The following is a 27,517-nucleotide window of genomic DNA, read 5'->3' on the forward strand; positions in this document are numbered from 1 at the left end:
GTCTTCATTGCTAGGCCAAATGCCCACCCCCTGGCCACATGCCTTGAGCCTCCACCAGTGGATGTGATGATACCCAGCTCATGAGGCGGCTGTGGGATTTAATGATGTTGGTCGTCTGTCCCACTGCTGACACAGAGCTTACCACCGAGTAGACTAAGTGAGCTATAACTGTTACGTTTCCTAATAGAAAACGGGGAGTTCCTCGCCCTGGATCTTGGAGGCTCCAAGTTTCGCGTCTTGAAGGTGCAGGTCTCCGCAGAGGGGAAGCGCAATGTCCAGATGGAGAGTCAGTTCTACCCCACGCCCAACGAGATCACCCGTGGGAACGGCTCCGAGGTACCCTGGGGGGCGGGGCAGGCCAGGCCCTGGCGGCCTCTGAGAGTGACCCTGCCTGAGCCCCGCGTCCTGTGCGTTCTTCTGTCTGCAGCTGTTTGAGTACGTAGCTGACTGCCTGGCCGATTTCATGAAGACCAAAGAGTTGATGCACAAGAAGCTGCCACTCGGCTTCACCTTCTCTTTTCCCTGCAGACAGACCAAGCTGGAGGAGGTGAGGCCGGTGCCCTGGAAGGGGGAAGCTGGGCGGGGTTGGACAGGGTTGGGGTTCTAGGGTAAGAGGAAGTGGGCCTGGCAGGAATCAGGCTGGACACGGGTGAACAGCAGGAGCTTGCTTATTTGATTGATTGTCTTTTTCTTTAATTTTGCACTCAACATGGGCACAGCAAAGGGTTGGAATTGTTTTTGAATATTTTATTTACTTTGAGAGAATTGTAGACAGAAGTCTTCCATCCACTGATTCGCTCCCCAAATGGCCGCAGCCGCTGGAGCTGGGCTGATCCAAAGCCAGAAGCCAGGAGCTTCTTCCGAGTCTCCCATGTGGGTGCAGGGGCCCAAGCACTTGGGCCATCTTTTACTGCTTTCCCAGGCCATAGCTTAGAGCTGGATCGGAAGAGGAACCAGCGCCCATGTGGGATGCTGGCAACACAGGCTGAGGCTTTTAGCCCACTATGCCACAACACCAGCCGCTGGAATGGTTTTTCTCAAACCTGGGTGTGCATCTGAATCTCCTAGAGGGCTTATTAAACACAGATCTCTGGGCCCACCCTGTGGTTTCCTAATGTGGTCTGCAGCCAGGCCCCAGGTTTGTATTTCTAAGAGGTGCCTGGGAGATTCTGAGGCTGCGGGTCTGTGGCCCACACTTGGACCCCCTAACACAGCTGCCCAAGGTGACAGCTCTGGGAAGCTGCCTCCCTGGTGAGCCCACAGGAGGAAACTGGAGGTGGGGTTGCTAGAGTGAGCTGTGTCACCAATTCACCGCTATGTCTCCATTTTTCAGTTTATAAACAGGGCAGGTGCTGAACTGGCCGTTAGGTGAATTTGTCAAAGTCAGTGAGGGGATGTGGACTAGGACGCTGAGCTTGTGGGGGCCAGGGCTTACCATCAGTCAAGTCTCACCAGGCCGCTCCTGTGTTGGTTGGTGGCCCCCAGTCTGCTTTGCCTTCTGGTTATAACCCCTCAGTCTGACTGTCAAATCATGGCCTTCATTGAGGTCATGACCCGCCTTGGGATGGGTTTGATGGGATTGGTCTGAGCCACCTGCTGGTGTAAGATACTAGAAGGGCTGAGCTTTCAGGACCCACAGACCTGGCTTTGAATCCCAGCTTGGAGCAAGATGTGTCCCTGCGGACGATTCCAAAACTTCTCATTTGTGGAGCAGCGATACTAATGTCTCCTGGGCTGGCAGGGCGATGTGGGCGTGGGGGTTGGTGTGGGGGAGATGGGGCTGGATGGAGCATTTGTAAAATGCCAGATATTGCCTCGGGCCTAAGTGTAGCTGCTGGCTGCAATAACCGTCTTTGTGTTAACTGGATCTGTGTCTGTGTCTGTGTTTTTAATTTTTCTTTCTGTTTAAAAGGGGGAGAGACAGAGAGAGAGAGAGAGAGAGAGAGATCTTCCACCTGCTTCTTCACTCTTCAAATGCCCAACAATAGGCAGGGTGGGCTAGGCCAAAGCAGGGAACCCACAACTAAATTTGGGTCTTCCATGTTGGTGGCAAGGACCCAAGGACGCAAGTACTTGAACCATCACCTGCTGCCTCTTGGGGTACACATTAGCAGGAAGCCGTATTAGAAGTGGAACTAGGCTGGCGCCGTGGCTCAACAGGCTAATCCTCCGCCTAGCGGCGCCAGCACACCAGGTTCTAGTCCCGGTGTGGGTGCTGGATTCTGTCCCGGTTGCTCCTCTTTCAGGCCAGCTCTCTGCTGTGGCCCAGGAAGGCAGTGGAGGATGGCCCAAGTGCTTGGGCCCTGCACCCCATGGAGACCAGGATAAGTACCTGGCTCCTGCCTTCGGATCAGCGCGGTGCGCCGGCCGCAGCAGCCATTGGAGGGTGAACCAACGGCAAAGGAAGACCTTTCTCTCTATCTCTCTGTCTCTCACTATCCACTCTGCTTGTCAAAAAAAAAAAAAAATTTAAAAAGAAAAAGTGGAACTAGGACACGAACCTAGGCACTCTCATATGGGAGATAGCCATCCCAAGAGGCAACTTAACCATGGCACCAAACGCCCGCCCCATTATGTGTCCCTTTGTGCTTTGGAGAGCAGGTGCTGTGGTGTGATTCTTCTCCCCTCACCCTGCCCCACTCCAGGGTTTCTCTAGCACACTGTTGCACTTGGTAGGGGCTCCATAGCTGGCTCGTGATTGAAAGGTGCAACCAATCATTTATTTAATCCTATCGAGTGGGGGGTTTGGCATCATCCCTGCAGGAGAAAGGCTGAGGTTTGCTTTCGCATTCTTTTATAAAAGAATAGATTGGGCAAATAATAGAAAGTTTTTGGAATGTTTAGGTTAGGCCAAGGGGAAGCTTTGCTTTGGGCTTCACTGTCTTTGCTGGCCCAGGGAGGCAGCAGGTGATGGCTGAAGTGCTTAGGTCTGCCACCCACATGGGAGACCTGGATGAAGTTCTGGGCTCCTATCTCTGGCCTGGCCCAGCCCTGCTGTTGCAGGCATTTGGAGAGTGAACCAGTGGATGGAAGATCTTCATCTACCTCTCTTTCAAATAAATTAAAAAAAAATTTTTTTTAATGTCAGCAGGTGCCTAACATTAAAAAGCTTTTTGACCCATTTTCTGTTCTTTCATGATAAGGATTTTCAAGTAACATTTGAACTGAGGAAGGAAGCTAGATTATACTGAAGAGGGAGAGATACTTTCTCTCATCGAAGCCTGGTTGAAATACTTGTATTTTATAAAATTTCCCAATAGACTACCTTGCAAGACAGTTCAGTAGAAAAGCTCCAACCAACAAAAAACTCATTCATAACCATAACTGAACGTGGTCCCCGTGGGAGCTCAGGAAACATCCCCTCCTCCTTGTCAAGGTTCAGTAAAGGAGTCGACTGAAGCAGACTGACAGACACGTGCACAGCAGTCACACAGCACAGGGAATGGAGGAGGGCCAGGTGGCGGGTCAGGGAGAAAGACGTGGGGCTGCAGGGGAGGTGAATTATTGTCAGGGGAGATGAATGGTTCCGAAGCTGGGGACAGGCATCTGGGACAAAGTTCGCCTGGGTGTGCATCAACTCTAGAGTTCATCTTCTGTAGGAGCCACTGTGTACATTGAGAGGGGAACTTCGGAGAAAGTTCCTTCTTGCACCTTGGGAGAACAAGAGGCTCAGGAGACAGGGGAGGGAAGTCCGAGAGATCTTGAGGCTGCTTCTGGGGTCCAGCATGACACTTCGGGGTGTCCTTTGCTGAGTCCCAACAGCTTGAAATGTGTAGCTCGTCCAGCATGGCTCTGCTGCAAGGCGCATCTTGTGACACTCAAATAAGGGCTTCTGGAGGAGGTGGGGTCCGTTCAGCTGTGCACGTACAGAAGGGGGTGGGAAGAGCAGTGAAGGATGCCTTCACGACTGGGACGGCTTCTTTGAGAAACTAAAGATGATCAAGGAAGATGAGGGCATGGGAATTAAAAGGAGGAAGCCACTTAGTTTTATTTATTTGAGAAGCAGAGAGAGGCAGACATGGGTTTACTTCCCGGATGTCTGCAGCAGCTGGGGCTTGGCCATGCAAAGCTGGGAGCCAGGAATACAGTCTGGGTCTCCCATGTGGGAGAGCCTTCCAGGGTCTGCATCAGCAGGAAACTGGAGTCGGGAGCTGGAGCTGGGTGTGAATGCAGGCACTCGGATATGGGACACAGGTAACTTACCTGGTGTCTTAAATGCTAGGTCAAACACCTGATCCTGTTTGTACATTTTTTTTTTTTTTTGACAGAGTGGACAGTGAGAGAGAGAGACAGAGAGAAAGGTCTTCCTTTACTGTTGGTTCACCCTCCAATGGCTGCTGCGGCCGGCGCACCGCGCTGATCTGAAGCCAGGAGCCAGGTGCTTCTCCTGGTCTCCCATGTGGATGCAGAGCCCAAGCACTTGGGCCATCCTCCACTGCCTTCCCGGGCCATAGCAGAGAGCTGGCCTGGAAGAGGGGCAACCGGGACAGAATCCAGCGCCCTGACTGGGACTAGAACCCGGTGTGCCAGCGCTGTAGGCGGAGGATTAGCCTAGTGAGCCATGGCGGCGGCCCTCCTATTTGTATATTTTTAAAATGCAGAGACAGTAAAGTCTTAGCCAAGGAGAAATTTGTGTGTGTGTGTGTGTGTATTCTGATGATAAGATATAATGTTTTTGGAGGCAAAAAAAGAAGAAGTTGAGGCCGGCGCCGCGGCTCACTAGGCTAATCCTCTGCCTTGCGGCGTCGGCACACCGGGTTCTAGTCCCGGTCGGGGCACCGATCCTGTCCCGGTTGCCCCTCTTCCAGGCCAGCTCTCTGCTGTGGCCAGGGAGTGCAGTGGAGGATGGCCCAAGCCCTTGGGCCCTGCACCCCATGGGAGACCAGGAGAAGCACCTGGCTCCTGCCATCGGATCAGCGCGGTGCGCTGGCCGCAGCGCGCCTACCGCGGCGGCCATTGGAGGGTGAACCAACGGCAAAAGGAAGACCTTTCTCTCTGTCTCTCTCTCACTGTCCACTCTGCCTGTCAAAAAATAAAAATAAAAATAAAAATTAAAATTAAAAGATAAAAAAGAGATAAAAATGCTAAAAAAAAAAAAAAGAAGAAGTTGAAAAATTCAGAGAGGGAAATAGAAAGCACCTCTGATCACGACATTCAGTGATGCTCTCGACTAGAATTGTGGGGTGTCCTCTCCGGTCACTTCTACGACAAACACTGATATACTTGTATGCTATTGTTTCCCCAACTTGGCATTAAATGGCAAGCATCAGTCCCTCCCTTCCCCATTCTCCCACCCCACGTCCCAGCACCTTTCTGGATAAGGCGACCGTAGCACAGCTGTCGCTCGTGGGTCCCCGTTGTCCTAGCCTCGGAAGGCGGCAGTTAGGGAGGCTGCCACACAGCAGTGCTGAGGTGCAAGGAAAACACCTGGTGGGGTCAGAGGTGCCGTCATCCCTGGGCTGTGCCCTCCACTGCGAGACCTCCCCCTCCACAGCTCCTTTCCTCGTCTCTAACGCGGGAGTGGAGGGGGTGGTTGTAAGCTTGGGCTCAGCAGCCCTGGAGCGATTCTGTTAACCTCCTGGTCCTCTTCCAGTCTGAACAGTTCTATGCTTATTTGCTGTCTTGGATACGAAATTTTTGGACAGCATGATTTTTAGGCAAATAACTGATAGTGCAATTTGAGAACCATTTCTCCAAGTTGAATTGTTTCCGAGGGAATCCTGTAAGGTAACTGCGTGTTCGTTGTTCTGCCTGCCAGCCACATGTCCTCCACATGTAATATGCAGAGGCCGTATGCGAGGTGTTTTCATCAGAGCATTTGGTAAGGGGGGAGATGGTCCATTTTAACCCTTCAGCTGTTGCTCTTTGTGCCATCATGATGTTTCAGTCTGCTCAGTTGAGAGTAATGCAGGTGTTTAAATGATTGGAAAAGGCCTCTGAAACACTGCAAAAAAAAAAAAATTGGGGGGATGCAGTATAGAGGATGGGGTGTGTGGTGAGGGTGGCAGCTGTGTGCTGTATCACGAGGCCTGGGCCTGTGTCTTCTCACAGGGCGTCCTACTTTCATGGACCAAGAAATTCAAGGCACGTGGCGTCCAGGACACGGATGTAGTGAGCCGCCTGACCCAAGCCGTGAAAAAGCATAAGGTGAGGAGTCGCCTTTCCCCAGTCCTAGCCTCTTTTTCCTGGGGGCCTCGTGCTGTGCCTGCCTGGAAGGAGAATCTGAGGAGTGGATGAGAGGGCCCTTCCTGCTGTAGTCCAGAAGTATGTAGTTCAGATATGGCCAAAGTGCATGAGCCCACAGGTGAGCCACATGCCCTTCCTTTCCCTGGGGCCACCATCGCCCTCTCAGGGGGTCTTGGAGAGAACCCGCGCTGTGTGAGCCACCCCACCCCTCTCTGAAGCTTTAAAGGTCACATTTCCTAATCTGACTCTGTTCCACTTCCCATTCTGTTTGCTGAACATCGCTATTTATTGAATGTATCTTACGATAATTTAAATAACTACGAAAGCAAGACCTTGGTGAGCTGGAAAAGAGGAAAAGAAGCCCAAACTGCTCATTACCTCATCAGCAAGAGGACGTTTTTGGATGTATCCCCTTCAAGTCTTTTTTCTCTTTAAGGCTGGCATCCTGTTCTTTTTTTTTTGGACAGGCAGAGTTAGACAGTGAGAGAGAGACAGAGAGAAAGGGCTTCCTAAATGGAAGCCACGGCCGGAGCTATGCTGATCCAAAGCCAGGAACTGGGTGCTTCCTCCTGGTCTCCCATGTGGGTGCAGGGCCCAAGCACCTGGACCATCCTCCACTGCCTTCCAGGGCCACAGCAGAGAGCTGGACTGGAAGAGGAGCAGCCGGGACAGAATCCGGCACCCCAACTGGGACTAGAACCCGGGATGCCGGCGCCGCAGGCGGAGGATTAACCTAGTGAGCCGCGGCGCCAGAGGCATCCTGTTCTTTCATAGCCTGTATTTTTCTCTTACTGTTTTCATTTTACTTGAAAATGTTCTTCCAAACCTTCGGGAGTCTTAGTGCACTGACCCAGGTTGACTCAGTGGAAACCCTGGACGGGACTTGACTGAAGCTGCGCCTGCTGGCTAAGCTGTCCCCGTGGGCGAGGACTCCGGGGTAAACGCGATTCTGCAGTGACTTCCCGGGGTCCTCACAAGGGCTGCAGAGCCTCTGGGATGCTTGTTCCCATTTTCATTGCGCAGAGGCCCTCGCCACAAAGCAGGAGCACATGTCCCTTCTTTAGCTCCTCCCGGGGCTCCCTCTCCCTGAACCTGGCCGAAGGCCTGCTTCTCCAGGGCAGGCCCAGCGGGCAGCCTCCCAGCCAGCTACCTTCACTGCGCTCACTTCCTCCGTGGGGAGCGATCCCCTCCTCCTTGCCACCCGCTGACCCTCTCTGGGACTTTGTGTTCAGCAGGACATGGATGTCGACATCCTGGCCTTGGTCAATGACACCGTGGGGACCATGATGACATGTGCCTACGACGACCCCTACTGCGAAGTTGGAGTCATCATCGGTGAGTCGGTGGGATTTACTTTCTGAGGGTTGGAGGAAGGGGCTGATTTCGGGCTTTGTTTCAGCAAAATCTGGGTAAAATCTGTGTAAAGGACATAGACACAGTCTGCTGAGAGACGCAACATAGGGAGATGGGCAATTAGTATAGGCTGGGCATCCCTAGTATGAAATTCTGAAGTTTGAAATCTCTAAACTCCAAAAAGGTTTTATTTTTTAAATTTATTTTTTGTTTACTTGAAAGGGAGAGAGACAGAAAGAAGGAGATCTTTCATCTACTAGTTCATTCCCCAAATGCCTGCAGCAGCTTGCGCTGGCCCAGGCTGGAGCCAGCGGCTGGAACTCAATCTGGGTCTTGCACATGAGCAGCAAATACCTGGGCCGTCATCTGATGCCTCCTAGGGTCTGCGTTAGCAGGAAGCTAGAATCGGAAGGGGAGCCAGGACTGGAACCCAGGCACCGTGGGTCTTAACTACTATGCCAAATGCCTGTCTCCAGCATCTGAAACTTCTTGAGCTCCCCACATGATGCCTCAAATGGAAAATTCCACGCCTGACCTCATGGGGCAGGTTGCAGTCAAAATGTAGGTGTACCGAAAACATTGTATAAAATTACTTTCAGGTTATGAGTATAAGGCATAGTATAAGAAGCATGAATGAATTTTGAGATTAGATTTGAGTGTCATCCCCAAGATGCCTCATTATGTATATGCAAATATTCCAAAACCCCCAAAAATCCAAATCCAAATATTTCTGGTTGATTGGCTCATTCATCAAGTGTTCACTGAGGGCCTGTTGGATGCCAGGGCCCTGCACTTGGTATTGAGGTCACAGGGCTGAGTCCCTAGGGAGATGGGGGAAAGGCCACATAACTGAACTAGTGAGTGAATTTCAGGTCATGGTGAGTGTGATGCAGAAGACAATGTGGGGGTGCTGGTGCTGTGGTGTATTGGGTAAAGCTGCTGTCTGTGACTCCGGCATCCCATATAGGTGCCGGTTTGTGTCCTGGCTGCTCCACTTGCAACTCAGATCCCTGCTAATGGCCTAGGGAAAGCAATGGAAAATGGCCCAAGTGCTGGGGGCCCTGCCACTGATGTGGGAGACCCTGATGAAACTCCTGGCTTCAGCCTGGCTCAGCCATGCCTGTTGCAGCCATTTGGGCAGTGAGACAACTGATGGGAGATCTCTTTATCTCTCCCTCTCTCTCTGTGACTCTGACTTTCAAATAAACAAACACAGTAAAAAAAAAAAAAAAAAAAGAAAAAGAAAGAAAAAGACAACATGGCAGGGTGAGAGGTGTGTGTGTGGCTGAGAATGAAACAGTATCATTCTCAGGCCACACACAATGATCAACCTAAAACTCAGCCTGTTTGTTGGCTTTACTGCCTGTGGCTGCCTTGACAAAACCAGGCTGAGTGATTTCCCAAGCCTCCTACGGCCTCCCAAGTACTAGAGGCCTCCGAGAAGCGACAGAAGCACCTGGGGCCTTTGCAGGAGGAAGCCAGGCTGCCAAGGGTTCACTCCGTCCCTGCCCGGCCAGGAGCGCCTCTCTGCTCACGTGTTCTCTCTGACCCCTTGTCCAGGCACCGGCACCAACGCGTGCTACATGGAGGACATGAGCAACATCGACCTAGTGGAGGGCGACGAGGGCAGGATGTGCATCAACACGGAGTGGGGGGCCTTCGGTGACGACGGTGCCCTGGAAGACATCCGCACCGAGTTTGACAGGGAGCTGGACCTTGGCTCGCTCAACCCGGGGAAGCAGCTGTGAGTATCTGCTTGCCAGATTCTGGGTGAGCGCACCAGGCCATCCCCACTCCCTCTGTGCCCTTGATACCTGGGAGGCCCTTGTCGCAGCAAGCCATCTGTCATGATGAGTTTATAAGGCAAGACTTTGTTCCAGTTTCACTGGACAGACGAGGAAATCAAAGCCAAGGAAGTGAAGTGATTAGGGCATAAATTAAGCTGGAACTCTAATTCAGAATATGCACAAGGCACTGGAGACAAAGCTGTGACCCCTCCCACTCTTCTGGAGCTGGGCAGGGTCTTTGCAGCCTCGTCCCATCCTGCCTGCGCTGTAAGTATCGTGGTGCTATCTGCTTAGCGCTTGTCCCCGTGCTGAGCTCCCTGAAGGTAGCCACGTGGCTGATTGTCCTTTCCCTCCCACACGTGGTATCTTACACAATATTGCAGGTCAGTATTTGTTGAATGACAAAAATATTTTCAAAAAGTGCAAAAGTAAATTTAGGTCTCTAGAAAAGTTGAGAAAATGGTGCAGAACACATACTCTCTTCTTCGTCCCTCAGATTTCCCAAGTAGCAGTTCTTTCTTTTTTGACTCCCGTGTCCTTTTGACATGCTCCCATTGCTGTTGGGGTACACGTCTGTGTGGATGTATAGCATCACCTTTTAGGAACCGTTGAGACTGAGTGGCAGGTGTAGTAACCATGTACCCTTAAATACATCAGGGCATATCATCCAAAATCGAGAACTTGCTCTTACATAACCACCACAGTCACTACAGCTAGACAATCAGTGCTGAGTCCTAGCATCTGAGTTAGACTGTATTCATAATTCTCCAGCTGCCCCACCGATGTCTTTTATAAAACAAGAAAGAAAGACACGTCCCGATCTGGGCTCCGGTCCAGGATCACGGGTTACATTTCACCCCTGCGCCTCTTTAGCCGCCTTCGGTCTGGAGCAACTCCTTGGGATCTCTGTTTTTCATGGCCTCAAAGCATGCAGGCCATTTATTTTACAGAATGCCCCTCAGTCTGGATCAGTCTGCTGTTTCCTCGTGATTAGATTCAGGTCCTGCCCTTCGGAGCAGCCGCGGCTTGTGAAGGACGATGTCCTTTCCAGTGCCGAGGGTGGGGAGGCACGTGGCGTGTGTCTGCTCCGTTACTGCTCGAGCTAACTCTGATCCCGTCGGCAAGGGGATACTCAACAGGCGTCTGCAGTGCAGGTCGCCCTTGCTCCTTGTGTAATGAGCAGGTCCCTGGTGTGGAGATGCCGTGAGACGGTGTCAACACTGCGTTCCTCCGGCAGCTTTCACTCACTAGGCTCAGCATCCATTGATGAATTTCTGAACCCATCGCTGCCCTGTGTTTATTGGCTGTTATTCTACCTCAAGGAAGAGCTTTCCTATCTCCTCCACCCATTTACTGTGCTGTGGCTTCTTTATGAATGAGTTCTGATTTCTTCTTATTGGTTTCATGATCAAATGTTTTTAAAGGAAACCCTTCCAGCCAGCCTCTGTGTCCCTTTGACATGTCCCCATTGCCCTTTAAGAACTTTTTATTTTCTGGCACAGTAAGAAGGGTCATCCTCGTCTCACACATCCCCAGCCCCAGCTCTGGAATCAACCATTTTGCAGAGATGCCCTGGTGAATGAATATTTTAGGTGCCTCCTAGCAGCCATTTAAACACCAGAACTGCCCATGTGCAGTTGACTGCACCTGCTCCCAGCACACACTGACTTCCTGGTGACCCCAAGCAGTCATGTTCCATCTGAGCTGGGGCTGGACTGAGGCCTTCTGACCTGCGCTGTTGACTGTGCCTCTGGCTCCTGGGCTTTGGGCAGTGATGCTACATCACCAAGGGTGTTCCTCCCACTAATGTGTTCACCAAATCACAGGTTTGAAAAGATGATCAGCGGCCTGTACCTGGGGGAGCTCGTCAGGCTCATCCTGCTGAAGATGGCCAAGACTGGCCTCCTGTTTGGTGGCCAGAAGTCCTCTGCTCTCCACACCAAGGGCAAGATCGAAACACAGCACGTGGCTGCCATGGAGAGGTAAGCCGCTGGCCGAGGCCCTTCCGCCTTGACTCTGAGAGAGCAAGAGTGGGTGGCCATGGGCCGTGGGCTCGGGGTGGACAGCAGTGAGAACCAGGTCCTTCCCCTTCACCAGCGGGATGTCAGACCTGGGCACAGCTTCAGATGGGCTAGAGTTTCTGCTGGGACTCAGGTGCCACCTTCTTGCTGGCTTTGTCAGCCAGGAGTTCTGCAGGGGCCACCCTCTCCCCACGCTTGCTGCCTTCCTCCTGTCTGAAGGGGTGGCTTGTAACTTTGCTAGGGTCACAGGCCCCTTTCTGGATGCTTTATCCCCAAAATGCACATTTGTGCACAATTTCACTTATGATATCAGAGCACCCTTGGGCCCCTTTGAGCCCACGCATGGGATCCTAGTTAAAAACTCCCATGGCCGAGGGAGTGCAGTGGAGGATGGCCCAAGTTCTTGGGCCCTGCACCCCATGGGAGACCAGGATAAGCACCTGGCTCCTGCCATCGGAACAGCGCGCCTACCGCGGCGGCCATTGGAGGGTGAACCAACGGCAAAAGGAAGACCTTTCTCTCTGGCTCCCTCTACTGTCCACTCTGCCTGTCAAAAATTAAAAAAAAAAAAAACAAAAACAAAACTCCCATGGCCGGCGCCGCGGCTCAATAGGCTAATCCTCCGCCTGCGTTGTCGGCACACTGGGTTCTAGTCCCGGTCGGGGTGCCAGATTCTGTCCCGGTTGCCCCTCTTCCAGTCCAGCTCTCTGCTGTGGCCCAGGAGTGCAGTGGAGGATGGCCCAAGTGCTTTGTAGTCAGTTTAGATTCTTAGCCCAGCAGTCTGTGTCTGAACCAGACAGAGTGGGGATGGAGCTTCCAGAGTAGTTACACATGCGGGCTCTGTAATCTAACTGTCTGAGTTCAAGTCTTGGCTCTAGCATTTACTTGCTGTGTGACCTTGGTCAAAATTACTCTCTGTGCCTCACATCCCTCATCTCTGCAATGGGGACTGATGCGAGGATTAGATGAGTGAGTTCGCACACAACCCTTGGCCAATCGCCTGGCACATAGCAAGTGCTTAGCAAGTAGTGGCTGCTGTTATCAGTGTTGATATTGTCCTCACTGGATTGCTATGCACCAGCTCATTCATTTTCACAATCCTTGAGAGAGGAGAGGGCTGGGGATGCCCACGGGTGGGAGCAGTATGGCCCTCTCACTCCTCTCCCTGGCAGGTATAAAGAAGGCCTGGCCAATACAAGAGAGATCCTGGTGGATCTGGGCCTGGAGCCGTCCGAGGCCGACTGCATTGCCGTCCAGCATGTCTGCACCATCGTCTCCTTCCGCTCGGCCAACCTCTGTGCTGCCGCCCTGGCAGCCATCCTGACCCGCCTCCGGGAGAACAAGAGGCTGACACGGCTCCGGACCACCGTGGGCATGGACGGCACGCTCTACAAGATCCACCCCCAGTGAGTGCCGCCTGCCAGCCTACACCCCACGGATGACCTTCCCTGCAGTGGCATCTCAGTGTTCTCTTTGGACTGTGTAGTTTGAGCAGCTGGGGCCACCCGCCTCCTGTTGGTTCTGCAAAGGAGTGGGTGAATCCAGCACCCACATTCCTCTGACTGGGTTGCTTTGGGGGGCCACCATTATGGGAATGTTCTGCTAAAGCCAGTTGTCTAATGAGGAAGGCCACTCATCCATGTGTCTACCTGGCCATCCGCCCCTCCCTCTATTCATTCATCCACCCAGCTCTTCTTCCTTCCTTCCATCCATCCACATATTCATCCATCCCTCCAACCATCCATGTGTCCACTGATCTGTTCATCCACATGTCTGTTCATCCCTCCCCTATCCATCCACCCACCTTTCCATCCATTCACATGTCCATCCATCCCCCCGTCCATCCACTTAGCCATCAATCTATCCATCCATAGGTCCATCTACCCATCTGTGTCTCCATCCATCCATCATCCATCCATCCATCCTTGTGTCCATCTGTCTTGTCTATCCATTACTTACTGATTACCTACTATGTGGTAAGCCTAGGAAACAAGGCACACTTAATTATAGACAGGGAAAATCGGGACGGCAGAGGTTGGCAAGTTCACATGAAAGTTCTTGGTAGGGAAAAGGAGACTCTCTCAGAGGAAGGAGAGTAAAAGGCCCGGAGGTGGTTTTGGAAGCCAGGTGGGGGTTCACCCTGAAAAGGGCTGGGAGAGAAACCCTTCCCTTTGGGACTGGGTGACGTTCAGCCAGCACGCTATGCATGGGCCTGCTCTCATGGCTGAAACACCAGTGGATAAATTAGCCACGTCCCGAGGCCTCCAGAGCACATTTCCACTGCCCTTCTTCCTAGTTACGCCCTGCCCCTGCCATCCAGCACAGAAAGGGCTGTGCTCTGGCCCAGCAGGATGTGTTGCCCCACCATGTCTGTATGTGCTCCTGCTGGCTGGGCCGCGCCTTCCTGAGTGTGAAATATGCTCTTTGCCCTGCTTTCAGGTACCCCAAACGCCTGCACAAAGTAGTGCGGAAACTGGTCCCCAACTGTGACGTCCGCTTCCTCCTGTCGGAGAGTGGCAGCACCAAGGGGGCCGCCATGGTGACCGCGGTGGCCTCCCGCGTGCAGGCCCAGCGGAAGCAGATCGACGAGGTGCTGGCTCTGTTCCGGCTGACCCTCGAGCAGCTTGTGGGTGTGCAGGACAGGATGCGGGCTGAGCTCGAGTTTGGGCTGAAGAAGAAGACCCACCCTCTGGCCACGGTCAAGATGCTGCCCACCTACGTCTGCGGGATGCCCGACGGCACAGGTGGGCCTGCTGCAGCCCCTCTCTCAGAAGGGCCACCTGAAGCCCTAAACCTGGGGTGCTGTTTGCCTTTTAGGGCTTTGGATTCATGTCTGTAATGAGGAAGGAGGAGCAAGGTGGAAGGTTAGCTCTCCTCCTGAGCCTGTTTGCCTTGGTTAGCCCTCTGTGTTTACAGTGAGAGAGTATCTAAGTTAGGTTGTGTGTGTGTGTGTGTGTGTTAGGGTCTGTATGTGAGAACACAAGCACACCTCATCCTGTGAGCAAACAGAATATGCAGACTCTGGCCCAGGAGCTTCCATCTGGGTGCTGGGTTTGTCTTCCTGCCCAATTCCCTGGCTCTTTCCCCGCCCCTCTTGTCACTTTCTGGCCCAGACTTTTCCAACCCTTCATCTCTCATCTGCTCATCTGTGCTCAGTGGAGAGAATCCACCCAGCAATGGAGTCCATTCTCTCTCTCTCTCTCTCTCTCTCTCTCTCTCTCTCTCTCTTTCTCTCTTGTTTAAGATTGATTTATTCAAAATGCAAAGTTACAGAGAGACAGATCTTCCATCCACTGATTCACTCCCCAAATGACTGCATTGTGGCCAAGGCTAGGGCACAATGAAGTCAGGAGCCTGAAGTTCCATCTGGGTCTCCCACATGGGTGCAGGGACCCAAGGACTTGGATCATCCTCTGCTGCTTTCCTAGGCCATTAGCAGGGAGCTGGATGGGAAGTGGAGCAGCCGGGACTTGAACCAGTGCCCGTATGGGATGCCACATGTCATGCAGTGGCTTTACCTGCTTAACCCCTGGAATCTATTCTTTAGACCTCATGAGCCTCTTCTGGAACTAATGACTTTTGTAAAAAGCTTTTACATCTTCCAGTTTGCTTTTGTACCTTGGATTTAATTTCATCCTCACCCCTCTTGGTATTCATCTAAAGAGGGAATGGTTCCCATTTTCTGGGCACCAAGACTGAGACCCCAAGGGTTTGGCGTGCATAGCTCTACTTTTGTTCTGTCCACAGCAAAGACCTCTTCCAGAGGAAGGCTTTTTTGTTTTCCCACGGGAAAAAGAAACAACCATAAAAGATACTGCTTAGTTCTTCACTCCTTCATCTCTGTGGTCCTGCTGCCTCCGTCCCTCACAGTTTCACTGAGCGCCACTCCACATCAGGCTCCATTCTGGGTACAAGAGAGTAGTGGCGCCCAGAACTTGCCCTTCAGGAGCTCCTGGCCTGTTGCACTGGCAGCCCCTGGAGAAATCTGTGCCACGTGACGTCAGGTCACAGCAGGTGCTGTGAGAGAGGGTAGAGTGGGATAAAAGGGCAGAGAGACAGCTCAGGGGACAGCTCTGGCACATTCAAGAAACAGCAGAAAGACCAGCATGGCTAGAACCATGTGGGTGAGGCTAAGAGCAAGGTGCAGACCTTGTAGACAGACTGGTGCTACACAATGGCAGACGAGGGAGAGGCCTGCACTTGGAGTGGGTGGGTGTGGGTGCATACAGTACCAGAACTGACATGGCTTCTCATTAGGCAGATATGTGGGGGTCTGAGGGCGGGCAGGGAACGGGTAGAGCCACTCCACAGTTGGATGAACAAGCAGCTCGTCTAGGCCAGAGAGAGATAGAAGCACCCCCAGAGTCCCTTGCAGTCAGGGTGGCCTGGCTTGGATTCATCCTTGGGGGCCCACTGAGTACAAGTCTCATCATATCCTTTACCAGGTACCAGACCCCTCGAAGGCTGGCCATCAGTGCAGTTTAAAGCCAGAGAGCCTTTCGAGGCCCCGCCTCCTCACTAGGCAGCTCTGGGGAGACAGGACCTGGCCCTTGGCTCCTCTTGCTCAAGAAAAAAAGTGATGTCTTGGGGCCAGCATTGTGGCGTAGCAGGTAAAGCTGCCGCCTGTGATGCTGGCATCCCATATGGGTACTGGTTCAAGTCCCGGCTGCTCCACTTCCCATCCAGCTCCCTGCAAATGCATGTGGGAAAGCAGCAGAAGATGGCCCAAGTTCTTGGGGCCCTGCACCCATGTGGGAGACCTGGAGGAAGCTCCAGCTGTTTCCACCATTTGGGGAGTGAACCAGCAGATGGAAGATCTATCTCTCCCTCTCTCCCTCTTCCCTCTCCCCCTCCCCCTCCCTCCCTCTCTGATTCCTTCTCTCTCTGTAAACTCTGCCTTTCAAATAAATAAATCTTTTAAAACAGCAACAACATCTCAGAAACCCAGATCCCTTGACTCCAGTCCAGGCTCTTTTCCCAGCACCCTACTGGTGATCATGTAGGTTGTGCCTGCGGTTTTGTACCTAGAGAAGCAGACTGGCCTCAGACAGACCCAAGGGCCTTCCAGGGCCTGATGCCGGGCATGGTGACCCCACGCCCCTCTGATCCACGAGCCCCAGCAGGGCAGGCTCTGGGTCTACTTGGTTTCAGCACCTCCCCATCCTTCTGGTGCCCTGGGACAAACCCCTGCTCAGTCCTTGCTTTCTGCACACAGAGAAAGGGAAATTCCTCGCCCTGGACCTGGGGGGCACCAACTTCCGGGTCCTCCTGGTGAAGATCAGAAGTGGGCGGAGGTCGGTGCGGATGTACAACAAGATATTCGCCATCCCACTGGAGATCATGCAGGGCACTGGCGAGGAGGTGGGTGCCAGGGGGTGGGGGTGGGGGCTTGTGTGCTCAGTGCCAGCCTGCCAGCCCCTCCCCCGGGCTTGCCCAGTGTGAACGCCACTGTCTCCCCACAGCTGTTTGACCACATCGTGCAGTGCATCGCCGACTTCCTGGAGTACATGGGCCTCAAGGGAGCCCGGCTACCTCTGGGCTTCACGTTCTCGTTTCCCTGCAGGCAGGCAAGCATCGACAAGGTGAGCAGCCCCGCTAGCCAGGACAGCAGGAGCTTCGTAGCCGCTGCGCGTTTGACATAGGGGTCTCACCATCAGGACTGCTGGGGACACAGGATAGAGAATTTTAACCACTTAGATGGTGTATTTATTATGCTTCATTATCTTGGGGGTTGAAGTTCACAGCGGGATTTAAGAATACAGTTGTCCCTGGACCTCTGTGGGCTATTGGGTCTAGGATGTCCCCAGAGACTGAAATCCAAGGGACTTCTATAAAAATGTAGCGTTTGTGCACAACCTACGCCTCCTCCTGTACACTTGCAGTCATCTCTGTGTTGTGTATTACACCTAACACAAGGTGAATGCTATGTTCTACTGTATTGTTGTTTTTTTCTTTAAAGATTGGTCTATTTGTTTGAAAGGTAGAGTTACATGGCGGGGTTAGGGGGAGCACTTCCATCCGCTGGTTCACTCCCCTAGATGGCTGCAACAGCCAGAGCTGGCCCAGGCCGAGGCCATATTCTCCAAGGAGAACAGCACCAAAGGCTTATTAGTATTTCATCTGATCCACTCACTGTCCCCATAGATACTCTTTTTCCTTTACAGTGTTCTAAATTGGGGTAAAATACAAGAGATCTTCAAAAAGTTCACGGAAAATGTATATTATGAAAGAATTATGCTTGGATCTCAACATTTTTTTTTGGCACCAAAATAAGCTTATTTTTTCAGTCCACACTTCCTGAACTGTTTGAAGTACCCTCATGTGCGCAACATAAAACTGACCTCTGTAAGCGTTTTTAAATGTACACATCAGTGGCACTGCGGACACTCACACTGTTGTGCCACCATCACCAGCATCACCACCATTCCTCTCAGCTCTTCATCTTCCCTACCTGGAGCTCATACCTCCTCACTCCCTTCCCCCAGTCCTTCGAAGCCCCATGCTGCTGTCTGTCACTGTGAGTGTGACTGCCCCATGTGCCTCGTGTCCGTGGACTTGATTTTATTTAGCAAACACATCCGTAGTGCTGATCTATGGCAGAACTGCTCTGAGTGCTCCGTGGGTGTGACCTAACCTGACCAGGAGGCAGCAGGAAGCAGTAGGTAAGAGCATGGGCTTTCGGGCCAGATGACCTGGGTTCACACCCCACCTGCTCCACTCACTGGCTGTGTGACCTTGGGCAAGTTAACTAACCTCTCTGTACGTGTCTTTCCTTATTTCAAAAATTGGGATAAAAATAGTACTATTTCATAGGTTTCTTGTGGATTTTAGAATTTCTGTGTACAATTGGGAATGTTTTGCAGATCCATATGAACGGGTCTAGGAGGTGCATTATTGAATGAGGAAAACAAATTGCAGTGTGAATTCATTTATTTAAAAATACGTGGAGAAGGAGAGGCAAAGGTCAAGAAGGGTTCAAGGCAGACTGCTAGTAGAGGTTGTCTCTCAGATTGGGCGGGGTAGGGGGAGCTAGGGGGACTTTATCCTTACCAGTCACGTTGTAATTTTTCATTAGAGTCCCGTGTTCCTGAATTACTGCTGCCGTTAAAAATTAATCTGCTGCTGAGGAGGGGAGTTGCCGCATGCAGCTGTCCACGGTTCTGAGTGGCCGATAGGCACCAAGACATAGCAATGCCCCTGACCAGGCCACCAGGCCGCTGGGCCTCTGTCCCGCAGCAGTGTTGACAGGCCCCTGAAAGCACAGCAAGGAGGGCAGAGCAGTGGACACCTTGGAGCAAAGCCACTGATGGCTGGGGGAAGGAGTGGGGCTTTAGAATATATATATATTATATGGGAGGTGTTTTGTGTAGTGGTTAAGACACCACTTGGGAACACCTGGATCCCATATCACAGTGCCTGAGTTTGAGGCTCAGCTCTGCTCCTGATTCCAGCTTCCTGCTAATATCTATCCTAGGACTGTTCAAGTGCTTGGGCCGCGGCCACCCATGTGGGAGACCTGGATTGAGTTCCAGAGTCCTGGCTTTGGCCTAGCCCAGCCCTGGGTGATGCAGACGCTTGGGGAGTGAACCAGCGGATGGGAGAACTTGCTGTGTGTCTCTATTTGTTTGCTTTTCAAATAAAATACACACATGTGTACGTAATTTAAAAGATTATTTGTATGAGGGGTTTTTGAATTAGGGGTATGTCTCTGATGTTCTGCATGTGTTAACCAGGAAAGGAGCAAGGGGGCCCATTTCCCAAGGCTTGAAGAGAGAAAGGGGCGGGGCTTGTTGGCTGAGGGTCTCTGGGTTGAGGGTGCTGCCATCAGATTTGCTGGGGGCCTCTCCTATCCCAAGCACTCCCCCAGTCTACCCTCCCTCCTTCAGCTTTCCAGGCTACAGAGCTGGGACTGGACTGACTGTGCTGCCCAAAGTTAACCGTGTGACTTTGAGCGTTTCTCATTATTATAAAAAATTACGCCTGATAATTTTAGAAAAGGTAGAAAATACAGACAAATAGAAGAGACATAAAAGCACCCATAATCTTGCACTCAGAACCACTGCCAACCCCTCAATGTAGATTCTGTTCCAAGGTCAAGTATGTGTGCGTAATTTTTAAAAGTAAAAACAACAGTGAACTGTCTGTACGTTTCATGTGCTTTGACTTCCCAGCACCCGGTGAGCATCCTTCCTTTCCCTTCCATTCTAGCATCCAGCACTCGCTTACAATATGATTTGTTTTTGTGGCTTTGTAACGTTTCCCGTGTCCATGTACAAGGCGATAGACGTCTGTTATAGGCATCATATGATGCCGCTAGTTTTTCACTCTGGAAGAAGTGTGTTTTGGTGAACGTATTGTAGCATTGCCCTTGATCCCACCTCAGTCTGCCCTTGGTTGAGGTAGATGTGGGATTGTTGGAATCCCAGGCCTTTATTCTGTGTAGTCTTGCCCAGGAAGTGTCGTCTGACTCTTGAAGAACGTGAATTTCCCCAGCGACTGCACTTGGCCATCAGCCTCTTTTGAGCGTTGTGCTCTGTGACACCTCTGTGCCACTTCTGTGCCAGTGTCAGGGCTGCAGAGCAGGTCGGCGGTCAGCTCTAGTGCCTGCATCGTTAGATGTCCAGGTTGTGGGGGGTCTTAGCAACCACTGACAAAGCGCATTTCCCCTCCTTTCTTTCAGGGAACACTCATAGGATGGACCAAAGGCTTTAAGGCCACCGACTGTGAAGGGGAGGACGTGGTGGACATGCTCAGGGAAGCTATCAAGAGGAGAAATGTAGGCTATGGCGTTGAGGCTGATGTCTGACCTTGCCCCCTGCCCCCAGGCCCCTCTGCTCTGCCATCCTCTGCCCGGTCCCCGTGGCTCTGGCCTCTGCTCTCCTCGGGCTGGTATGTCCCTTCTCAGCCTGTTTGACTTGCACATGCTGCTCACAGTGGAGCTGCTTCCTTTGCAGGAGTTTGACCTGGACATAGTTGCAGTTGTCAATGACACAGTGGGAACCATGATGACCTGTGGCTATGAAGATCCCAACTGTGAGATTGGCCTGATTGCAGGTGAGTGAGCAGACACAGACCACTGGCTTCCTCCCATCGGATCCTGTCAGGATTTCCATTTAATACGACGAGGGGCAGGGTGTGTGTGTGTGTGATTTTTCCATTATGCAGACGTTCTGTCCTATAGGCAAAGATGAAGTTAAGACTGGGATTGCGAGTCACCTAATTCCTAAATCTTATTATCTATTTCTGTGAAGGGTTCAAAGCCAAGGACACCTTTTCCATTGAAGGAGATAGTATAGAAAGGAAGGATTTGCAAGTTAGGGACTTGGAAGGAGACTGGACTGCAGTCAGAGGGTGTTGGCCTAAGCCTGAAGGAGCTGGGTGTTGGCTCCGGCTCCAGTGTGTGCCTCCTCTCTTCTGTGACTTCTTGGGCTCTTGGGGCTCACAGTAGGGGGAAGAGTGGAGAGGAAGCAGTGATCTGAAGTGACCTGTGGGAGAAGCCCAGTAGTAACTAAGGCCCACGTGGGTTCCAGGGAGATGACTGTCTCTTAGAGGTTGGGGAAGAGGTGTAATTAGAACAAGTGAGGTGGGAACAAAGGGCTTCTTGGGGGAAGGGCAAAGGTGAAGTCATGATGGAATCTGAGAGAGTTGTTCCAGTTGGCTGCCTGGGCTTCCTGAATGTGAGCAGCAGGTGGAACAAGGTGAGGGGGTATCCTGAGCTGTCTGCAGTGCCAGACAGATTACCCACCTGTGAGCATGGGCAGGTTGCTTGCTCTGTCTGATTGGAGTTTTCTCATCTGTGGAAGGGATTAAGCTGGATCTAGTGGGCAAATAGGGAGCCTGTGGGGTCGAATATGATGGCTCCCCAGACTGCTGGGTTGACGGAGTTCTGACACCAGGTCATAAGCTCACGGCTGCCATGTGTTGTCTTGTCCCAGACTAGGCAATGGTCTCTTCCAGCTCAGATGGCTACTCTGTGACCGCTTGCAAGCTTTGTGTGCCTGTGGCTTGTCGACGATGAAGATGGAAGAGAAGGTGGAGGGGAGAGAGGAGGAGGCAGGGACCATGTATTGAATATTTGCCACATGGAGGAAATTTAGAACTATCACTCCATTTTTCTTTATAACAAACCTGTAAGGCAGGTGTTATTTCCTTTTTATAGGCAAGAAGCTGAGCCTCTGAAAGCTAAGGTTCTTGCTGGAGGTCAGCCAGCTCCGCGTGCCAGGCTGGACTCACAACAGCTGTATCCGATTCTGCTGCCCCGGTAGGACCTCGTGGTGCCTCTGATGGCTGAAGCCCCTTCCTGCTTCCTCCTAGGAACAGGCAGCAACATGTGCTACATGGAAGAGATGCGGAACATCGAGCTGGTGGAAGGGAACGAAGGGAAGATGTGCATCAACACAGAGTGGGGAGGCTTTGGAGACAACGGCTGCCTGGATGACATCCGGACCCAGTACGACAAGGAGGTGGATGAGGGCTCCTTGAATCCCGGCAAACAGAGGTGAGGAAGGCAGATGTGCAGAGAGCAGCGCTGCCAGCTCTAAGGGGAGAGGGGTGCTTTTCCATGCCACGGACACCATGGCTTTGGGTTGGTTAAAACTCTGTCAGATGTCAGTCAGGTCTCTTACTGGGACAAAAGCAAAAGGTTGTGACAAGTTTCCATCAGGCTGAAGGAAAGGGGCCTTCTTTCTAATTACCTTAAGGCATTGTAGGGCTAGTGGTGGCTCTGCAGGTGGGACGGGGCTGTCAGAATGTCCACTTGCTTGGGGCCGGCGTCACAGAGCAGGGGTGTGGTGATTTAGTGAGCCCTCTCAGCTTGGGCTTCTGCTAGGTCCAGTTTAGTGGTCAGTGCCCTCAGCCTTTTGAGAGCTGGCTGCCAGGTTGTTGACCTCTGTTCTGGGGGCTGGAAGTAAATCCCGGTGATGGGCAGGAGTCCTGGTTGCCAATCATGTTGTCATGTGTTACTCTGGGGCACGATCACTTGTGAGGTGTACCCCAATTACTGATCACCCTGAAAACACTGAGAGTAACAGTAGAAGCGTATTTTCACTTGCATGCCGCTCTCCCTTCCTAATTAGGAGAGTTCAGGTGGGCAGAGCAGAGCCAGTGCACTGGGCCTCAGCCCATCCCCCAGCACAAGGGCTGGCACTTTCTGAAAAGGACAAGGTGGAAAACGTTTTACATTTTGCAGGCCAGATGGACTTTGTCACAATGAAGATCTTAATATGTGAGGTATAGGGGACTAGAGACTCACTGTGATGAGTGACATCTAAGAGGGGAGGCCAAGCAGATAGGTAACGGGATGCCTGGGCCGTGGACACCCTGGGAGCTGGTGGACTGAGAGTGTTGTCTAGGGAAAGCCTTGGCAGGGCTAAGCTGGATCTTGGTGGTTCCTCACCTTCCTGTGACGCTAGTCCTTGTGGCTGGAAGGCAGGTGAGGTATGTTCAGCTAAACCGGGAATTGCTCCAAAAAGCAGGGATCATCTCTGAAAAGCACACATTAGGGCATCTGAGTATTGGTTCTCCTCCAGGGGCTGCTTCCTTCTGCCTCAGCCTTCTGTTTGCACCCACTGGGTCGTCAGATTTTTGCACCAAGAGTGTGAGGGGGAGAACATCTGAACCTGCCTCACAGTCACCGTTCTCTGTGTCCTGATGCTGGCTTCTCAGACTGATGTGGTCCTGAGCAGTGACAGGAACCCAGCTGCACACAGACACCTTCTATTTCCACTGGCCTCTGCAGGCAGTGGCCATCCAGCTCTGCAGCGCCGTCACCAGTAACAGTGCAACCACGGCCGGTGCCTTCTCTGTGCCTTGTCAGTTCCAAAACCCTTTTTCTGCCTGTTGTTAGCCCTCCGGGAGCTCAGAGCCTGGCAGAAGGGGGAAGGGACCTCGCGTTATTTGGAGCACCCCTGGTGCACGCAGATGGTTTAAATGTCTTATAGAGCAGGTTTGTAGTGGCACAGATTTCTTCAAATGCAAAGCCAAGGAGAATCTCCAGCAGAACAGATTTGTAATGCAGAGCCAAGGGGAACAGGCTTTGGGGCCAGGAGAGGGATTAACTTCTGCCTGGTGCCTGCTCTGCACCACGTGCTTGCCTCCTGCTGGCTTTGTGGAGTGCTTGTCTGCTCCGCACTTTGCAGATGATGGCTCATGATACATGCTCACACTGGGCAGCTAGTCCATGGCAGAGCCAGGGCCTGGCTCCTGGTGAAGTGGTCCCAGGGCCACTTTGTCCCATGAGGCTGCCCTCTGCATTGTGCTACCCGGGCAGCAGGCAGCTGTGGATGCCCAGGGCATATCCTCCCCACCAGGACCCGAAGCCCTTCCAGAAACCACTTGCCCACACTAGGTTTCCTGCCCTCACCAGCTGGATGCCCCTCTCCCAAACAGGTACGAGAAGATGACCAGTGGGATGTACCTGGGCGAGATTGTGCGGCAGATCCTGATCGGCCTCACCAGGCAGGGCCTCCTCTTCCGAGGGCAGATTTCAGAGCGGCTCCGGACCAGGGGCATCTTCGAGACCAAGTTCCTGTCCCAGATTGAAAGGTGACGTGTGACAGGTTTACCTGCATGCTGTGAGACACCCTGTTGGGATGTGCTGCCATCACGCTGGGGTTGAGTGGATTTGAGATCTGGGGGAGGGGTTGACTCCTGGGGCTGCTCTCAGTCCCCAGCTGCAGCCCAGCTCAGAGTGCTCAGCAGGAATGACAGAGTCCTCCCCAGGGGGTCCTCCATGGTCACACAGGAGTTAGGTGAAGGCTAAAGTGTATTTTCTTCCTGAAAAGATGGCCAGTGTCCATTAGATGAAAACAGAGTCTGAAACATTCCAACCTGATGCTCACTGACGAATGCAGCTGTTTTGGGTTTTGCCCATTTATGGTCCTTTTTAAGTTCTTAAATGCATGCAAACTTTTTATTTGCAAACATTCATGGAATATCATTGTGTGTATTATTTGTTCAGTATTTTTTGTGAAAGCTTTCATTTACAATTTTGATTATTTTAAATTTTTAAAAGATTCGTTTATTTATTTATTTGAAAGAGTTACAGAGAAGCAAAGAGAGGTGTTCCATCTACTGATTCACTCCCCAAATGGCTGCAACAGCCTGAGCTGAGCCGATCTGAAGCCAGAAGCCGAGAGCTTCTTCCCAGTCTCCTACATGGGTGTGGGTGCCCAAGGACTTAGGACATATTCTACTGTTTTCCCAGGCCATAGCAGAGAGCTGGATCAGAAGTGGAGCAGCTGGGACTTGAAGTGGCACCCATGGGATGCCGGCACTGTAGGCAGTGGCTTTACCTGCTACGGCACAGCACCGGCCCCTGTTTTAATTTTTATCATGAAAAGTTTTAAACATACAGCAAATGGAAGGAATAGTAAAATGAACTTAATGCTTCCACCATCTCCTTCACCAGTAATCATCTCGTTACCAGACTGGGTCATCCACAAGCGAGCTTCAAAAAGTTTGTGGAAAATGGGACTAAAAGATGAGTTGATTTTTGTACAAAAAAAGTTTTGGAATCTGTGCATCATGTTTTGATAATACACACCGATCATTAACTTTTTAAATACCCCTCTGTGTACTCAGAGGTCCTCACTCCCAGATGGGGTTAATTTGAAACAAATCTCACATTTTATGTCAGCTGATCTATAAATATTTCAAATATATTTCTAAAATATAAGGGTTATTTTAAAAAGATGTATTTATTTTAAAAGCAGAGTGACAGAGAGAGGGAGACAGAGATCTTCATTTCACTCCCCAAATGCCTGCAATAGCTGGGACTGGGCTAGGCTGAAGCTGGGGGCCTGGAACGCCATCCTGGACTCACATGTGGGTGGCAAGGGCCCAATTAGTTGGACCATCAGCTGCTGCCTTCTCTGGCACGTTAGCAGGAAGCTGGATAAGAAGCAGAGTACACAGGACTCACATTGTAGCTCTGATACAGGATGTGGTTGTCCCAAGCAGTACTTAACCCACTGCACCACCACGCCTGCTCCAATATAAGAGTTCTTTTAAGAAAACAAAACAACAAAATATAGTACCATATCACACCTGAATTAGCTAATGATAAGCATTAATCTCATAATATGTTCTATTAGTGTGCCTATATCTTGAATTATGTAAAAATGATGGTTTTTACAGTTCATCTGTTTGGATCGATATCTAAAGTCCACATGTTGCATTTGGTTGATGTGTTTCTTAAATCTCTTCTAATCTACAGATTTCTATACCCTCTCTTGTTTTCCCTTGCGGTGTATTTTTTTTGTTTTTGTTTTTGTTTTTGTTTTTGTTTTTTGACAGGCAGAGTGGACAGTGAGAGAGAGACAGAGAAAGGTCTTCCTTTTGCCATTGGTTCACCCTCCAATGGCCACCGCGGTAGCACGCTGCGGCTGGCGCACCGCGCTGATCCGATGGCAGGAGCCAGGTGTTTATCCTGGTCTTCCATGGGGTGCAGGGCCCAAGGGCTTGGGCCATCCTCCACTGCACTCCCTGGCCACAGCAGAGAGCTGGCCTGGAAGAGGGGCAACCGGGACAGGATCGGTGCCCCGACCGGGACTAGAACCTGGTGTGCCGGCGCTGCTAGGCGGAGGCTTAGCCTAGTGAGCCGCGGCGCTGGCCTGTATTTGTTTAAAAAAAGAAAAGAAAAGAAAAAAAAACGATCGTTTTATGCCATGAGTTTCCTATATTCTGGATTTGGCTGGTTGCAGCATGTAGCCTTTCCTCTGTCTCTTGTATTTCCTGAGAAGTCATAACTAGACACAGTTGTGTGGTTACATTCGGTGTTGAATTTTGGATAAGAATATTTCATAGACGGCCTTATCTGTCTCTCTTCTGTGTTTTCAGTCATTGATGCTTATTGCCTAGATCTGTTATTTCACTAGAGTCTGTAAAATGGTGATAATTTTTACCTTTATTTATTTTTACCTTTATTTATTTAGGAAGTGCTGATTCATGCCCCAAATGTCTGCATCAGCTAAGCTGGGTGGGGACCAAAGCTGTAAGCCAGGAATACAGTCATGTCTGCCACGTGGGTGTCAGGAACTCAATTACTTGAGCCGTCACTGCTGCCTTCCAAGATTTACATTAGCAGGAAGCTGGAGTCACGAGCCAGAGCTGGCGATCGAAACCAGGCGCTTCAGTATGGGATGCGGGCATCTTAACCACTAGCTTAATTGCCTACTCCCAAATGTTGATGATTTGAGGGGCTCCTTCCTGGATTTCCTAGCTGTAATACTTCTAGAAAGGAGGGCTTCCCCTTCTTCACGTAGATGTGATTGTCGTTCTGAATGGCTGCATTAGAGTTACATTATGTTATTACAATTTACTAGCCTTTCCCTTTGGTATAGGGTATCTGGCTTATAATTTATAATTTTCTGCTCTTCTGAGATACAATGTATTTCTTGTACACATAGTCAGTTGTATTTTGTGAGTTGTTTTCTTACTGTAGAAATGTTGGTTAAAGAAAGTGTTTCCCTAGGGTGTGGCTTAGCCTGCGGCAGCACAGTACCAGCCCCAGGAAATACTGCCTTTAAACAGATAGGTCCAGCTTCCACCATGGGTAGTTGTGTGCAAGTACGTTCGTTTCCTTGCTTTTTTCTTTGTACAAGTACTGGATATTAGCGGAGGCTTTGTGCTTGACCTTTCTTCTCGATTGTACTCAGTGAATCTGAGTAAATATGTTCAAATATTGCAAGTGAAAAAGCCCATTGCAGAGGGGAGAAGAGGAAACCGCTCTATAAATGCAGGCAGAGTGCGGGGCAGGGGGGAATCAGACGGGCTGCTGCAGAGGCACTCGCTGCCTGGGCAGGTGCTGCAGGATCAGTGGCCCCCGCAGCAGTTTTGTGTCCTTGAGGTGCTGATGAGGTAGAAGTCGCCCATGTTTCTCCTTGTCTCTGCTCAGTTCTCACAGGGGGAGTCCGGCAAGACACACAGCACGCTCCCTCTCAGATTAGGAGGCCAGCCTAAGAACAGGGCTAGGTTTTAAAGGCACAAGCAAACAATTAAAAAAACAAAGGTCGCCTCTGATGACCAGAGGGATCTTCTTTTGCTGTGGGAGACAGTTTCTCCCCCTGTGCAGCAGACAAGCAGATCGGCTTAGCTTTGCCTTGCTTTTCTTGGAGGCAGAGGGAGGGGGCCGCTGAGCACAGAGGATGTTGTTCCTGCCGGAGTACAAGG

The 27,517-nt window shown here is 51.4% G+C and overlaps 1 protein-coding gene and 1 non-coding gene across 3 annotated transcripts in view; both read left to right on the top strand.

Moving 5' to 3' along the window:
• The window catches only part of HKDC1 (hexokinase domain containing 1), a 46,554-nt gene that overhangs the window by 12,576 nt on the left and 6,461 nt on the right, over positions 1-27,517 (top strand). The window contains exons 3-16 of one of the 2 annotated variants that reach the window (XM_062214144.1): positions 188-336; positions 428-547; positions 6,052-6,147; positions 7,419-7,521; positions 9,100-9,283; positions 11,153-11,308; positions 12,520-12,753; positions 13,787-14,091; positions 16,563-16,708; positions 16,810-16,929; positions 20,028-20,123; positions 20,302-20,401; positions 21,662-21,845; positions 23,735-23,890. In XM_062214144.1, coding sequence (XP_062070128.1) covers positions 188-336; positions 428-547; positions 6,052-6,147; positions 7,419-7,521; positions 9,100-9,283; positions 11,153-11,308; positions 12,520-12,753; positions 13,787-14,091; positions 16,563-16,708; positions 16,810-16,929; positions 20,028-20,123; positions 20,302-20,401; positions 21,662-21,845; positions 23,735-23,890 — 2,149 coding nt within the window. The remainder of the gene's footprint in view (positions 1-187; positions 337-427; positions 548-6,051; positions 6,148-7,418; positions 7,522-9,099; positions 9,284-11,152; positions 11,309-12,519; positions 12,754-13,786; positions 14,092-16,562; positions 16,709-16,809; positions 16,930-20,027; positions 20,124-20,301; positions 20,402-21,661; positions 21,846-23,734; positions 23,891-27,517) is intronic. The other variant, XM_062214145.1, reaches the window with a different exon arrangement.
• LOC133776445 (small Cajal body-specific RNA 11) lies at positions 27,210-27,343 on the top strand. The gene has a single exon (XR_009868391.1). It is a non-coding gene; the product is annotated as a small Cajal body-specific RNA 11 (non-coding RNA).

The sequence above is a fragment of the Lepus europaeus genome, chromosome 17 (genome assembly GCF_033115175.1).
Source record: "Lepus europaeus isolate LE1 chromosome 17, mLepTim1.pri, whole genome shotgun sequence".
Classification (NCBI taxonomy): Eukaryota; Metazoa; Chordata; class Mammalia; order Lagomorpha; family Leporidae; genus Lepus; species Lepus europaeus.